This window comes from Pristiophorus japonicus, chromosome 15 (assembly GCF_044704955.1).
Source record: "Pristiophorus japonicus isolate sPriJap1 chromosome 15, sPriJap1.hap1, whole genome shotgun sequence".
Lineage (NCBI taxonomy): Eukaryota > Metazoa > Chordata > Chondrichthyes > Pristiophoridae > Pristiophorus > Pristiophorus japonicus.
In genome coordinates, this window is record NC_091991.1 from 160,534,693 (window position 1) to 160,549,644 (window position 14,952).

The following is a 14,952-nucleotide window of genomic DNA, read 5'->3' on the forward strand; positions in this document are numbered from 1 at the left end:
TTTGAACAGATCTGTCAGGTGCTCTGGTAAAAATGGAATGTGGTATCCGAAATGTGCTACATAATTGTCCATGCTATTAATCATTGATGCCCCGGTGTTAAAACCGGTAAAAACATCATTCCTCTTCTGTGTCTTTTCGGTTTGACATTGTCTTTGGGTTGTAGACCGTACAGCAAAGTCTTATTCCAATAGTCAAAATCGAGCTCGTAGAATGTCCTGAACATTTCTCGAAGGAGAGCCTGGTAGAGGCGTTCTGTCTCTTTTGGGCACCACTCAGGTAGGTGCACCTCGGTAAGGTTTAGGATGACGGAGGCCATGGCGTAGTGGACTCCCTGGTATAGCAGCTTGTCCGTGGGAACCAAAACCAAACCGTTCTCTGGTCCCTGGGTAGTGATAGGGCATCTGTCCGTGTCAGTTGGTACGGTCGGGGCTGTGGGCAGGGGCTGTCTGGGGGTGTGCGCTTAACTCGGTGGAGTGGATGGAGCTGGGGTGGCTTACTATGCATGCGACTATGCTCCAGTCCCATCCCATCCCCTCCCCTTCATCCCGCGACTGTCGGGAGAACGCTATGGAGATGCCTGCCAGGCATATCTTCTCTGATCCCCACATGCAAACACACATTCCTAACTCCGCCTCCCACCATTTATCCCAACACACACTCACTCCCCACTGGGTGCCCGTGATGGTCCGGTAGGTCTGTTGTCCAGTCTCTCCCAATCTGCTGTCGGGTTTCCCATGTCCTTGCTCAGCTTCCTGAGCCACCACCACCTTCCCACCGGGATGTGCCTCTCACAGGTCAGGCGAACCCTCTTCCCAACCACTACCCTAACCCGTTATGCGGTCACCTCAATGCTGGGGCAGGAGACTGATGCTTCCCCATATGTGACCCCGGGGTGGCTGGAGTATCTAGTGGAATTGAACCCCAACCACCCTAGCCACCTTCCCCTGTGGTTATATAGTGCGGTCCCCTCTACCCCTGGTATTCCTTCTCCTATGGTGACAGTCAGTGCCTGCCCCCCCTGAGCATCTAAAAATAATGGCTTCTTCAGTCTCTCCCCGGTAGCCGATGCACATTCTGGTGTAGGTGCACAGAAGCAGGATTTTCCTCATCTCTGGTTCCTCTTCTGAAAGACAAAACCTCATTTGGTTAAAAAACCCTGAGCCCTCTGGCTCATCCCTCCCTCATTTTCCACTCTGTCTACACCTCACAGTACCCCTGCTGCACGGGTTTAAACTGAGTGTGCCTATCGGTCTGACTGCAAACCACAATTTTACTGTGGAAGTCAAGGGGTTTCAACTAATAAACACTTGAAACAACAAACAAACCTTACACAAAAGAGGAAGTGAGAGAAAAAAACAGAAGTCCAGGCTCCCTATCCCATTGGCTCAAAAGCCTCACTGTTATATTCCCTATATTGCAGAGGCTACCTGAGCCCCACTACACTAGAGAAATTTTTTATATACACCTACTGCTCTCCTTTTTAACCTGCTTGCCACCCTTCCCGGGTGGCTGTGCTAATCCCTGGAACGCTCCTTGGTTTTCCTTTTATGCGGGGGAATGTAGGGGGGTGACCTGTAAGCGGCCCCTCTGTCTCCCCTGCCAAGGTGTCCCCCGAGCTTTGGGTGGTGCTTACTGGGCTGGTACAGCCCCTCACCCCCTCCAGGGATGGCTCACTACCCTCGGGAGCAACGAAAATTCCCCCGGCAGGCTCCTCACTGCCGGGGACACCCGTATCCTCTGGGGGCTTTGGGTTGTACAAGGGTTCCACCCGAAATCACTCGCAGCTGATACTCTCACAGTGTTTCCTCAGTTCTTCTAGGGACCACTCACTACTGGGACCTGCCGCCACCCTCTCTCCTGCCGGCTCTGGGCAGTATGCACCAAAAGCTAGGCTATCCCCGACAGGCTCCTCACTGTCGACGGCCCCTTCCTCCGGTACAACCCTTTCCCTGTCAGGAGGCTCTCGTTCTTCCAGGGACCACTCACTGCTGGACCCGCCGCCACTATTTCGCTTGCAGGCTCTGGGCTGTCCGCATCGAAGGCTAGGCTAGCCCCGACAGGCTCCTCACTGTCGGCGGCCCCTGTCTCCGGTACAACCCCTTCCCCGTCAGGAGACCTTGGCTGCGGGGTCACGTCCAGTGACTGGCTGCCTGCCCTGCGCGGCCCTTTTCCCCTAGTACCTCTCAGGAAAGTAAAACAGGCTGCTCGGGACGGTGGCACCCTTAGCTGCGGAGTCCGAGCTGATCTCCTAACGGGTGGAGGTGAGGCCTCGTCCCATATGTAAGGTGGGAATCCCCCTTCCTGTGGGTCCCAAATCTGTGGGTAGTTTGTACCTGTGAAGCAACTCACTGCTCCTTGTGGTGGGATCGGTGGGGCTGCAGTGGTGGGCTGGGGGCCTGGGCTTCCCGTTGGGATTATCCCTCTGGGCTGCCCTTTCCCACGAGGTTTTGCCTTGTTGGAGTTTACATTGGTTAATGTGAAACCATTTAACCCGGCGGGGCATCTTGACCGCGTATACAATGAGGCTTGCCTTGTCAACAAGGCCCCATGTATAGTGGCTCAAAGACTCCCACCCTGGCAAAGTTGCGGACCATGACCTGGTTCCCCACCTGCCACTCGTGGTGTTTGCTCGGTTCCAGCAGCAATCGGTTGGTCTGATGCTGCTCCCCCATGTTAGTGGCCGCCTGCCAGTGAATCTGCTTGAGGTGCTCCAACAGAATCTTGGTAAAACGGTCCCTATTCACCTCGATTACCTGAGCTTCCGTCAGGACCGGGGCAAGTACATGGGTGGGGGTTCGCATGGCACTTCGAGTCATGAGCTCGTATGGGGAATACCCCGTACTTTTTGACTGGCTGGCCTGAATCAAAATCAGGGGCAACATCTCCACCCACCTCTGCGTGGATTCCCCAGTCTCCTTCCTGAGTTTTTCTTTCAAGGTCCTATTCATACGCTCCACTAGCCCCGAGGACTGGGGGTTGTAGGCGACGTGCCACTTCCCCATAATCCCCAGCACCTTAAGGGTTGTCTGCATGACCTGTCCCATGAAGTGGCTCCCCCGGTCGGACTCCATATACTGTGGAAGTCCCCACCTGGAGAACACCTCCCTAACCAATATCCTGGCGGTTCCCACTGCTGTGGCTGTTCGGCAAGGGAAAGCTTCAACCCACTTTGTGAAAGTGTCCACCAAAACCAGGCAGTACCGGTACCCTCCCTTAGCCACAGATAAGGGCCCTATGTAATCGATTTGTATCGATTGCCATGGTCCCTCTACCCTCCTTGCGTGTCCTAGAGACACCTTTCTTTTCTGGGGATCTGGATTATTGGTTGCACAGACAAGACAGTTCGCACAAAATTCACGAATATCTTCCCGGAGCTGGAGCCACCACCCGACCTGTTCCACCCGTTGCCAGGTGACCTCCGGTCTGGGGTGTCCAGCTCCAGGGCCTGCGCGGGCCAGCTGAAGGAACTCCCTCTGGTGCTGCTGGGGCACTATCCACTGCTCTCCTTTAAACAACATCTTCTCCCTAATATGGATGCCTGTGCCTCCGTACGGTCCTTTAACCTTTTCTCCCGCAGTCAGCTTGTTCATGACGGACTTGAGGACAGGATCTCGCGCCTGTACCTGCTGGAAGTCCGGGGCCAAAGCCACCCCTGCGCTCCCTTGTGTCCCCTGTCCGCCCCGGATAGCTGCTATGGGGCCTGCCTCGAGCGGGTTCCACTTGGTTCCCGTTCAGGCTCCCTCTTTGGCCAGTTGATCTGCCTTTTGGTTCCCTGCAGCCCTGGGTTCATGTTTGTAATGGACCTTTACTTTGTGAATGCAAATGTCTGCCCCAGTCCCTACTGCCTGCATGATGTGCTGCAGTAGGGGTTTTATGGCCAGGGGCTTACCGTCTGCAGATGTATACCCGCGACGGGACCAGATGGCTAGGTATTCCGTGCAGGCATTGCAGGTGAACATACTATCTGAACAGATGGTATAGGGCTGTGGGAATTCGTCGGGGTGGGTGACTACATGCATGACTGCTGACAGTTCAGCATGCTGGGCGCTCATGGTGGTTGGGAGCTTTATGGCCCTGGCAATGCCTGCCTGGGGATCATAAATCCCGCACCCTGTGAGCCTTTCCCCTGCCACCACTGTGCTGGACCCGTCAACATAGATCTCCCGGCCATGGGGATGGATCCCCGCCCGGAGCCCTATGTCCACGTCGCAGACCCCCTCAACGGAGCAACGGTGGGCTTTCCCGGGGTACAGCATGTTGGCTGCCAGTCAGGGCTCACTCATCCCTTTTACTCTCAAATCCATCTGTGAGAGCAGGAGGGTCCAGTGAGCAATGCTTGTGCTGCTCACTGTCCTATCCTTAATTCTCCCATCCAGCAGCATCTGGGGGTGTGATGAGTGAGGAGGGTGATTGGGGACACTCCTGTAAACACCTGCGACCGCTTCACAGCCCAGTGGGTGGCCAGCAGATGCCTTTCACAGTTTGAGTAACCCCTCTCAACCTCAGTGAGGACCCTGGAGGAGTAGACCACCGGCCTCAGCTGGCCGTGCCACTGTTGCATCAGCACAGCATTTAAGCTATCCCCGCTGGCTGCTATCTCCAGGAAAAATTCCTCGCCCTCATCTACCGCTCCCAAGGCCGGAGCTTTCTGCAGGTCTTTCTTGAGGCGGGTAAACGCTGCATCACAGTCCTCATCCCACTCCCACTACATGCCTTTGCGCAGGAGCCGGAGTAGGGGGGCTGCAATGACTGCGTAATCCTCAATGAAGTCCCTGCAGTAACCGGTCAGACCCAGGAACGACCTCACCCCTGTAACTGTAGTCGGAGCCAGAAACTCCTGAACTGCCCTCCTCTTAGCCTCATCAATGGCTCTCTCCCCTGCCCGCACAGTCAGCCCCAGGAATTTTACCTCTGTCTGGCCGATCTGTGCTTTCTTAGAGTTTACTTTAAAACCCTCCTCGTGCAGCAGTCCCAACAGCTCTGCCAGCAGGGGATCATGCTCTTCCTCCAAATCGGAGAATAGCAGCAGGTCGTCCACATACTGGACTAGCTGTCTGGGTCTGCTGAACTCTTTCAGGCAGTTGGCCATACACTGATGAAAAATGCTTGGGCTGTTGTGGAAGCCCTGGGGAAGACAGTTCCAGGTACACTGCTGTCCTTTGAATGTAAAGGCGAATTTGTACTGGTCCTCCCGCCGCAGCGGGATGGACCAGAACCCATTCGAGATGTCCAGCACCGTAAAGACGGCTGCGGACGTGGGGATGGCTGCGACTAGGTCGGCTATGGCCACTGTGGGTGCACAATTTTTATTGAGGACTCGGTAGTCCACCATGGCCCTCCAAGAATTGTCCGTTTTCCTAACCGGCCAAAGTGGAGAGTTCACATGTGTGGCTATTGGTCTCAACACTCCCTGTCTGACTAGAGATCCCAATGCGACCTCTAGGTCTGCCTCAGCCTCCCTGGGAAAATTATACTGCTTCTGGGGCTTAGACATGGGGTCCCCATCTACTCTGACCTCGACCCCATTTACCCGTCCACAGTCGTGCTTATGCCTGGCAAATGCCGCCAGGTTGGCCTGCACAAAAGCCTGATAGATTATCGGGGTGCCATCTACCAGAGCGTTGAGGTCATATCCCTCCTTCGGCTTTACAGTGCAGAGGGAAGCCTTCCCCTGCTTCCCCTGGATGACTGCTGTACCTTCCCCTCCCCGGTGTCAGCTGTGCCCCACAGACAGTGGTTCCTCAGGTCGACCAGAATTTTCTGGCCGCTGAGGAAATCTGCCCCTAGGATGCCTTTACCCACTCCCTCCCACGGCAGAAGGACACACTTCCACATGTGTGGAGGGTGCCTATGGGTATCTGCAGTGGTTTGGAGAAGAAGCCCTTGCGTTCTTCTCCAGTGAAGCTGGTTAGGCAGTAGGGGATCTCACTAGATAGGGGTGAGGTGGTCGGGTCGTCTACATGAACCAGGGTGCACGAGGCCTCTGTGTCCAGCAGATACTCCCCCCGGACCCCCTCAACCCCCATCATGACACGTGGTCTGCTCCACGCATCATAGGTGACCGGGCAGAGGTACATGGGTTCCTTGGGGTCTAGTCATTGAGGGGTGTTGGTCTGGGCCTGAGGGACTTCGCCCCCGGTCACGGCTACAACCTTCCCAGTCTGGGTAAAGAGTGCCTGCAGAGCTGCAAGGAGACCCTCGAGTGGGGCGGCAGGGGTGCGCACAGCTGGCTTGGGAGGGCTCGCGGCCGCGGGGACTGGGGCTGAGGTTGGGGCCTGTGGACCTCTCCCTTCCTGCCTTGGAGCCCGGCATTCCCTCATGTGCCCTGTCTCCCCGTACCCGTAGCAAACCACCTCTCTGCCTGCCTGCCAATTCCCTTCTTGCCTCCACACTCTCTTATCAGAGCCGGGGCGGATCTCACACACTTTCCCCTTGGTGGGTTTCTCTCCCCCGATTCTGCCTTGCGAAAAGAGAGGGTCAGCTGCCTCAGCACCGTCTCCTCTGTGGCTTGGGGGTCTCTGAAATCGAACCACAGGTTGGCCTAGGCGCGCAACTCCGGTAGGCTGTTTGCCACCAGTGCACGCAGCCAGCGACCACGTTAGTGTGCATCCAGCTGGGTTCGGTCCAAATTCCCCCCACTGGCTTCCTCATACACTGGCCACAGTCGATCAGCGAATGCCTGGGGGGTCTCCCCGGGTCTCTTGGCAGTGGCCTATACCCTGTCGAACGGATCAACCCCATGGCCTCCAGGATATCCTCCTGGAGAGCGGCCACTGTTCGCTGACCCCTCTTGCTCTCAGCAGAGAGAGCCTGACACAGGGCTGGGTCCAGTGAGAACAGGAGCAGTTTGCTCCGTTCGGCCTCATCACAATCATTTATGTCTCCTACCTGCTCTACTTCCATAAAGTGGACAGAGGGGTCTCCTTTTCGGGTAAGTTTATTCACATGGGCCACCATCTGCCGCAGCTGGGTCACACTGTGGGGAAGCATGTATTGGTTCTGTAGGGGACCCTCAGCCTGACCCACTGCGGGTGGTCCGAATCTACTCTGCCTGATGGGACACATTGGGGCTGGTCCCGGAGGTTTAGATTCCAGCATTTCACCCTGCCTCTCCTCCGGGATCCCCAATGGGGCTGTGGGAGAGGGCCTGTAGGATTCTTCCTCCCTATCCTCCTCCCCACAGCCTGTTTCACTATGCTCCCCCTTCCGTACCTCGGCTGGGCTGATAAGGCACACCACTCCTTTACTGGGTGCCTTGCTTTCAGCCCAGCTAAGGGCTTTTGCCTCAGCTAGGGCCAGAGATTTGGTGTCAGGCTGGGTGGGGATTCGAGTCTCGGGCACTTCCAGAGCTTTTGCTCCGGCTAGAACAAGGACTGGTTTGGCTTCAGCCAGAGCAAGGGTGAGCCGATCGATTTGTTCCTGAAAGGAACGATGATCCGCCTCTGCCCTGCTGTGACACGCCTTAAGCGCAGCCTGTAGCTGGAGAATCTTACTCTCTCCCAACCTTCCCTGGTTCTGAGCCTGGGCAAGTTCCTCCTGCAGTCCCCTGATGTAACCTTTTCCCTCAGTTACCTGGGACTGAAGGTACTCCCTGTGGTTTCGATAGCTTTCTCCATCTCTCTCTCGTTCCTGCCTCTCCCACTTTAAATCCTGATCCAGCTTTTCCCTTTCTTTGCTGGTCTTTACTAGCTCCTCTCTCTGCTCAGCTAACTCTGTCTGCAGGATGTCTATCTGCCTGTCCGAGACCTGTATTTGCTTCGGAAAGCAAATCAGCCACACTGCCTTTTCCACTGATCTTTTATGATCTTTACTCTGGGTCCACCTGGCTACTGCGTCCTCAGGCCGTTCATCCCTCATGCATCCACTTCATTGAGCAGATTATCCTTGCTGTTATATACCTAGCACTCCTACCCTCTATTTTATACTCCTCTCCACTAAGACTGACTGTCTCTTCACCCTCACTCAACGCATGTCCTGCCGCGGTTGCCATTGCAAGGGGAGCTTGGGGTGTGGGTTCGAATCCACACTCCCCTGGGGTTCTGTATGTGCGATTTTTGAGGATGGGTGAGTAATGAGGCACCAGACACAGTGGGTAAGAGTGCAAAATGGCTAATGTTGTTTATTTAGAGTAGTAAACACAAAGATACAGGGCATAGGAGGAGGTCGCAAATAGCAGTAATGGCACAATCTCACTCAACAACACAAAAAATTCTCGCAACAGGGAAGGGGAAGATAAAAGGTTGAAACGTTCCACCCACACACAACCCCACCCCCACTTCCACCCTTCTTACCAATTCCTATCCTAAATTGAGTCTGTGAGGGGGTTTGGGCCATACTCACAATCCTATCAACTCCGGTGTTCTGGGGGCACTTATTTCAGCTGGGGGTCCCTCTGGGGTGGGGTTTACGTTGTTGGTCGGTTCGGTTTTCCTCCTCGATGTTACGTCGGATTCTTCTATTTGCCTCTCGGTTGGCTTCTAAACAAAAAGCTGCTGAAGTTAAGCACACCTTCCCCAGAGCGAGGGCCCTGTGAAGAGCTGACTCAACTCCCCTTTAACTCAACTCAACCACAACGAAAACTGACTCCCACCTTCTTAACTCAACTCTACAACTCAATGCAAAACAAGCTAACTCCAACCTCCAACTTTCTTGTGTGTTTTTGCAGCTTTTCTTATAGTCAGTTCCTCTTCACGCCAAAACTGCATGCCATTGTTTTGGGTCTTCCTTGAATAAAATGGGGTGTGAATGGCAGTTCGATGTGTATCGATCTGTCTGGAATGGGAGATTAGCCACACCTCCTGTATCCTGTCGCTCACTGGTGGGGTGAATGAAGATGATTGTTCACTATCTTGACAGAGGTGCCACTCTGTCTGGGCTGGCCAAAATGATTGCATCAGACCTGTGGGCCTTTTGTTTAATTATTCAAACTGATATCCTTTGTGTTGCCTTGTGTATTACTGGGGAGGTTTGCCTGGACATGTTGCCTCTTCTGTGAGGGTTTTACATGAAAAGCTGAAGAAATGTCCTTTTAAAATATAAAGTTGCCTTGTATCCATTTTCCTGGAAGAACCAAATGTACACTCTTCCCCCTTACGGTAGCTGGCTCATCCCCCGTCCGGTTCTGTGCCCCTGCAACACTGTCTGTTACTGTACGGGGTGGCCAGAGTCCCATCATGCTCCGCGGTTTACAGGCTGGTCATTTTAAACATGGCATCTTCCCATTCTCCCTGTCACATGTCTCCGTGGTTGGTTTTGCAGAACCTTACACAAGTGTCAGTACGTGCTGAGATTCTATCTGTCCCCGGTGTTGCAAAGGATGGGCCTGGCCAGGCTGCCGCGGAACGCAGTTGGACCATGTCTCAGTACCTGTCCTTGGTGGAAAAGTTTTTCAAGAAAAACACTTTTGACCACAAGGCCATAAAGCAGTGGTCGGCACGCAAAGTCCTGGACGCCCTACAAAAGATGATGATGGATCCTGTCGGACGGTTCCCCGAGCAGACTGTCGAACTCGTTTGGCAGAATGTCTCATCGCCAGAACTTTCACACAAGCACCAAGACGTAGCTTGGTTGGCGGCGAGACGGGCCCTACCCGTCAGATCCTTCATGCACAGCCAGGGTTTCAGAGACACTGCACTCTGCCCCCGAGTTGGCTGTGGTGCGGACGAGACTGTCATCCATCTCCTTTGGGACTGCCCCTTTGCAAGGCAGGTCTGGAAGGAGATGCAATGGTTGCTGTCGAGGTTCATCCCAAGCAGCTCCGTAACACAGGACTCTGTGCTCTACGGACTGTTCCCAGGGACTCATGCTGAGACAGACATCATCTGCTGTTGGAGGGCCATCAACTCGGTGAAAGACGCACTTTGGTCTTGCCGAAACTTGCTGGTCTTCCAGAGCAAGGAGATGTCCACGTCTGCGTATTGCAGACTGGCGCAATCCAAGATCCAGGAGTACGTGCTGAGGGACGCACTAAAAATTGGTGCAGTCACCGCAAAGGCACGGTGGGGAAGAGCCACAGTTTAAAGCCCTTCCGCCACAATAAACCCAGGGGCTGGAATCAGTATAAAACTGTACTTGTAAACTTTTGTATACATAGAGCACCATGATCTGAAAACACCTATGCAGTGCCATGTATAATGGAAGTTCAGCAACTGTTTAGTAATGTATGTTGTAAAGAAATGTAACTGTACCCTCACCCGCTCCATGTACTGTATAGTGCCACATGTAATGTAATTTGATGACTGTATTACAATGTATTCTGGATTGTATTGAATTGTACCCTGAAATGTAAAGCAAGCAAATGTATTGAACGGAAATGTCGTCAGCATCCAAATGTATTGTATGGAATTGCTGACCGCATTCAAACTGCCTTCCAATGTATCGTGCAAATTGAATAAAGTATATATTTAGAAATTTTAAAAAATCTGTTATGAAATGTGTCTGGTGTAATCGTCATCATCAATCTTGAGAAATAACTTGAGTCATAGTGGAATTCCTATTATCCAGTAGCAATAACTGTTCCTTCTGGGCATGCAGCTTTTTCTTTTCCCCTCTCTCCAATTCTTTGGCAGTAATTTTGTAGCTCTTCCTCCCTCGCAAGTTGTTAATCCAGCAGGCCTATTCCTCCTCTCCTGGAAAATGTTGGTAAGATTCTTAACGAATACTTTGCATTTGTCTTCACAATGGAAAGGGACAATGCAGATACTGCTATCGAGGAGGAATGTGATATTCTGGATGAAATAAATATAGTGAGAGAGGGAGTATTAAGGGGTTTAGCAGCTTTGAAAGTAAATAACTCCCCAGGCCCGGATAAAATGCATCCCAGGCTGTTGAGCGAAGGAAAGGAGGATATAGCAAAGGCCTTGACCATCATTTTCCAGTCCTCTTTGGATCTGGGCATGGTGCCAGAAGATTGGAGGACTGCTAATGTAGTACCCTTGTTTAAGAAGGGAGAAAGGGATAGGCCAAGTAATTACAGGCTTGTCAGCCTAATCTCAGTGGTCGGAAAATTATTGGAAAAAATCCGGAAAGACAGGATAAATCTACATTTGGAAAGGCAAGGATTAATTAGGGACAGTCAGCATGGATTTGTTAAGGGAAGATCGTGTTTGACTAACCTGACTGAATTTTTTGAGGAGGTAACCAAGAGGGTCGATGAGGGTAGTGCGTATGATGTAGTATATATGGACTTTAGCAAGGCTTTTGATAAGGTCCCGCATGGTAGACTGGTCGTGAAGGTTCAAGCCCATGGGATACAGGGCAAAGTGGCAAGTTGGATCCAAAATTGGCTTGGAGGTAGGAAGCAAAGGGTAATGATTGATGGATGTTTTTGTGATTGGAAGGATGTTTCCAGTGGGGTTCTGCAGGGCTCAGTACTGGGTCCCTTGCTTTTTGTGGTATATATCAACAATTTAGATTTGAATATAGGGAGTATGATTAAGAAGTTTGCAGACGACACTAAAATTGGCTATGTGGTTGATAATGAAGAGGAAAGTCATGGACTGCAGGAGGATATCAATGTACTGATCAGGTGGGCAGAGCAGTGCCAAATGGAATTTAATTCAGAGAAGTGTGAGTAGCACTTTAGGAGGGCTAATAAGGAAAGGGTATACACATTAAGCGGTAGGCCACTTAATAGTGTAGATGAACAAAGGGACCTTGGAGTGCTTGTCCTGAAAGTAGCAGGCCAGGTGGATAAGGTGGTTAAGAAGACATACGGAATGCTTGCCTTTATTGGCCGAGAGAGGGTGCAGAGGAGATTTACTCAGATGCTGCCTGGAATAGAGAATCTTAGTTATGAGGACAGATTGGATAGGCTGGGTTTGTTCTCATTGGAACAGAGGAGGTTGAGAGGAGACCTCATTGAGGTGTACAAAATATTGAGGGGCCTGGACATAGTGGATTGTAAGGGCCTATTTCCATTGGTAGAAGGGTCTATTACGAGGGGGCATAGTTTTAAAGTGGTTGGTGGAATGTTTAGAGGGGATTTGACAGGAGGCTTCTTTACGCAGAGGGTTGTGGGGATCTGGAACTCGCTGCCTGGAAGAGTGGTGGATGCAGAAACCCTCACCACTTTTAATGGATGGTTGGATGGGCACTTAAAGTGTCATAACCTGCAGGGTTACGGACCCATTGGGATTTTGATGACCTTTTGTTGGACGGCGCAGATATAATGGTAAGTACTGCAGGGAATCGAATACGGCAGGTTGATCTCCTGGACTAGTTTCGATCGCCTGGATGGGTCGGAGAGGAATTTTCCCAGATTTTTTATCCCAAAATTGGCCTGGGTTTTTATCTTTTTTTCCCCTTTCCCAGAAGATCACATGGCTCTGGTTAGGGTGGAGTGTAGAATGTTTCAGTATAAGGGGTGTTGCAGTTGTGTGAGGCGGACTGGTTGGGCTGGGTGCTCTTTGCCTTTCTGTCATTGTTCATAGGTTTATATGTAACCTTTAGGGCTGCTGACCAAGGGCGTGCAGCTCTTTGTCGGCTGGCGTGGACATGATGGGCCGAAATGCGCTGTAAATGTCTATGTTTCTAAACTCTGGTTGCAGGCTTGCAGGCAGCAGCAGTAGCAGCTGCAGCTCCTTCCTCTACAGGTTCACAGCTCCAAGTGACTAAGCTATTCCCACAACAACTCTACAACTATTTTAAGTAGAACAATAATCAAGTGCCCCCTGATTAAAGGGGGGGGTGTCACACTCCAGAAGCTTTCATTCAAGCGCCCCCTTGTTTTTTCCTCCTGGGCATGCATTCCTAGATTATTTTGCAACAGGAATTACAGTCTCTGTCACAGGTGGGGCAGACAGTGGTGAAGGAAAGGGGTGGGTGGGGAGTCTAGTTTGCCGCAACATTCCTTCCGCTGCCTGCATTGCAACATTATTTCCTACATTACAACAGTGTGGTTGATAATGAAACTCTTTTGGGAGTTCACCTGCAAAACATAAAACATTGAACGGTGCCACCCGACCTGGGTGACACTCCAGACATTTACAAGGCCCTTTTTTTTCCCCCCCTTTTTTTTTTTTGTTTTTTTTTGTGTTTTTTTTTGGGGCACTAAATTCACAATTTTTCCCCAGTGCCCCCTATAAAAGGGAAGGGGACACTAAAAGCACCGGCAATTAAAACAAATTAACTTTAAAACGTAAAATCAAATTAAAATTTGGTTGCCGGGCGTGATGATGCACTCCAGTCCCTCCGGTGCCCACCTCTCGCGGAAGGCCGCGAGCGTACCGGTGGACACCGCGTGCTCCATCTCCAAGGACACCCTGGACCGGATGTAAGAGCGGAAGAGAGGCAGGCATGGTTGATAATGAAAAGGAAAGTCATGTGCTGCAGGAGGATATCAATCTACTGGTCAGATGGGCAGAGCAGTGGCAAATGGAATTTAATTCGGATAAGTGTGAGGTGATGCACTTTGGAGGGCTAATAAGGAAAGGGTATACACATTAAGCGGTAGGCCACTTAATAGTGTAGAGGAACAAAGGGACCTTGGAGTGCTTGTCCACAGATCCCTGAAAGTAGCAGGCCAGGCAGATAAGGTGGTTAAGAAGACATACGGAATGCTTGCCTTTATTGGCTGAGGCACAGAATATAAGAGCAGGGAGGTGATGCTTAAATCATATAATACTTTGGTTAGGCCACAGCCGGAGTACTGCGTGCAGTTCTGGTCGCCGTATTATCATCATCATCATAGGTGGTCCCTTGAACGAGGATGACTTGCTTCCATATGAGTTCACAGATGTGTCAATGAAGGACCCGATATTCCAGTCCTGAACTCCAATTGAAGGGGTGGAAGCTGCCTGTGCATGGATTTTTTTAACGTGTGGTGACCGTTGCACATCAGCCACCACGCGGGCTCGACAGAGCTAGGCCTTTATCCAGTGGCAAGTGTTGAACCAGGACGACTGGAGACCTGCTCAATTGCAGTCGGGGTTCTACAGTAGGGAAGGTGTGGGTTCTTTGGCTCTCACCAATTTAGATGGAGAACATTATCATCATTATAGGCAGTCCCTCGGAATCGAGGATGACTTGCTTCCACTCTTAGCATGAGTTCTTAGGTGGCTGTACAGTCCAATACGAGAACCATCATTATCATCATAGGCAGTCCCTCTAACCGAGGATGACTTGCTTTTTTTAAAAAACAAATAACCTTTAATAAACTTAATTACAAAACCAATTGTCAATCTTGCTATTCACACCGGTTAAATGTGACAACTATCGCGTTGGATCGTTTTTCTCAGTTCATGTTGGGCACGAAATCTTTTAATTACATTGCATCCAATAAATCTCAAAACATTGCCCTCTGGCAACCCCGTTAAGTTCTTCAAAGTAAATAACAGAATCTGGATGAAGTTCTTTAGAAAGACGAGATGGGCGGTCCTTGAAGAGCCTTTGGTGATTTGTTGCATTGATTTGATCGGATTCTTGTGGTCTTCAGGTGTAAACCTTGCTGGCTTGTCCGGTTTTCTTGGGCAGCAGCATGGCCTGGATGTTGGGCAGGACCCCGCCCTGGGCTATGGTCACCCCACCCAGCAGCTTGTTGAGCTCCTCGTCGTTGCGGATGGCGAGCTGCAGGTGGCGGGGGATGATGCGGGTCTTCTTGTTGTCGCGGGCCGCGTTGCCGGCCAGCTCCAGGATCTCGGCGGTCAGGTACTCGAGGACGGCGGCCAGGTAGACCGGGGCTCCGGCCCCCACCCGCTCGGCGTAGTGACCCTTGCGCAGCAGGCGGTGGATGCGGCCGACCGGGAACTGCAGGCCGGCTCGGGAGGAGCGGGTCTTGGTCTTGGCGCGCCCTTTGCCTCCAGCTTTACCGCGGCCTGACATCTTGCTCAATGACTATCAGCGGCTGTGACAGGTCTGAGGAGGATGACTTGCTTCCACGTCAAAAAAGTTCACAGGTGTTTCAATGATGGACCTAAAATTGCAGGTCCGAACCACAGTCTCTGTCACAGAAA

General features: G+C 51.8%; 1 protein-coding gene across 1 annotated transcript; it reads right to left on the minus strand.

The window, feature by feature from the left end:
- Positions 1–13,540: 13,540 nt before the first annotated feature.
- Positions 13,541–14,836, minus strand: LOC139281179 (histone H2A-like). Its single transcript, XM_070901211.1, has one exon. It carries the CDS (start codon positions 14,819–14,821, stop codon positions 14,432–14,434), a length of 390 nt encoding a protein of 129 aa, XP_070757312.1. The 5' UTR covers positions 14,822–14,836; the 3' UTR covers positions 13,541–14,431.
- Positions 14,837–14,952: the final 116 nt, after the last annotated feature.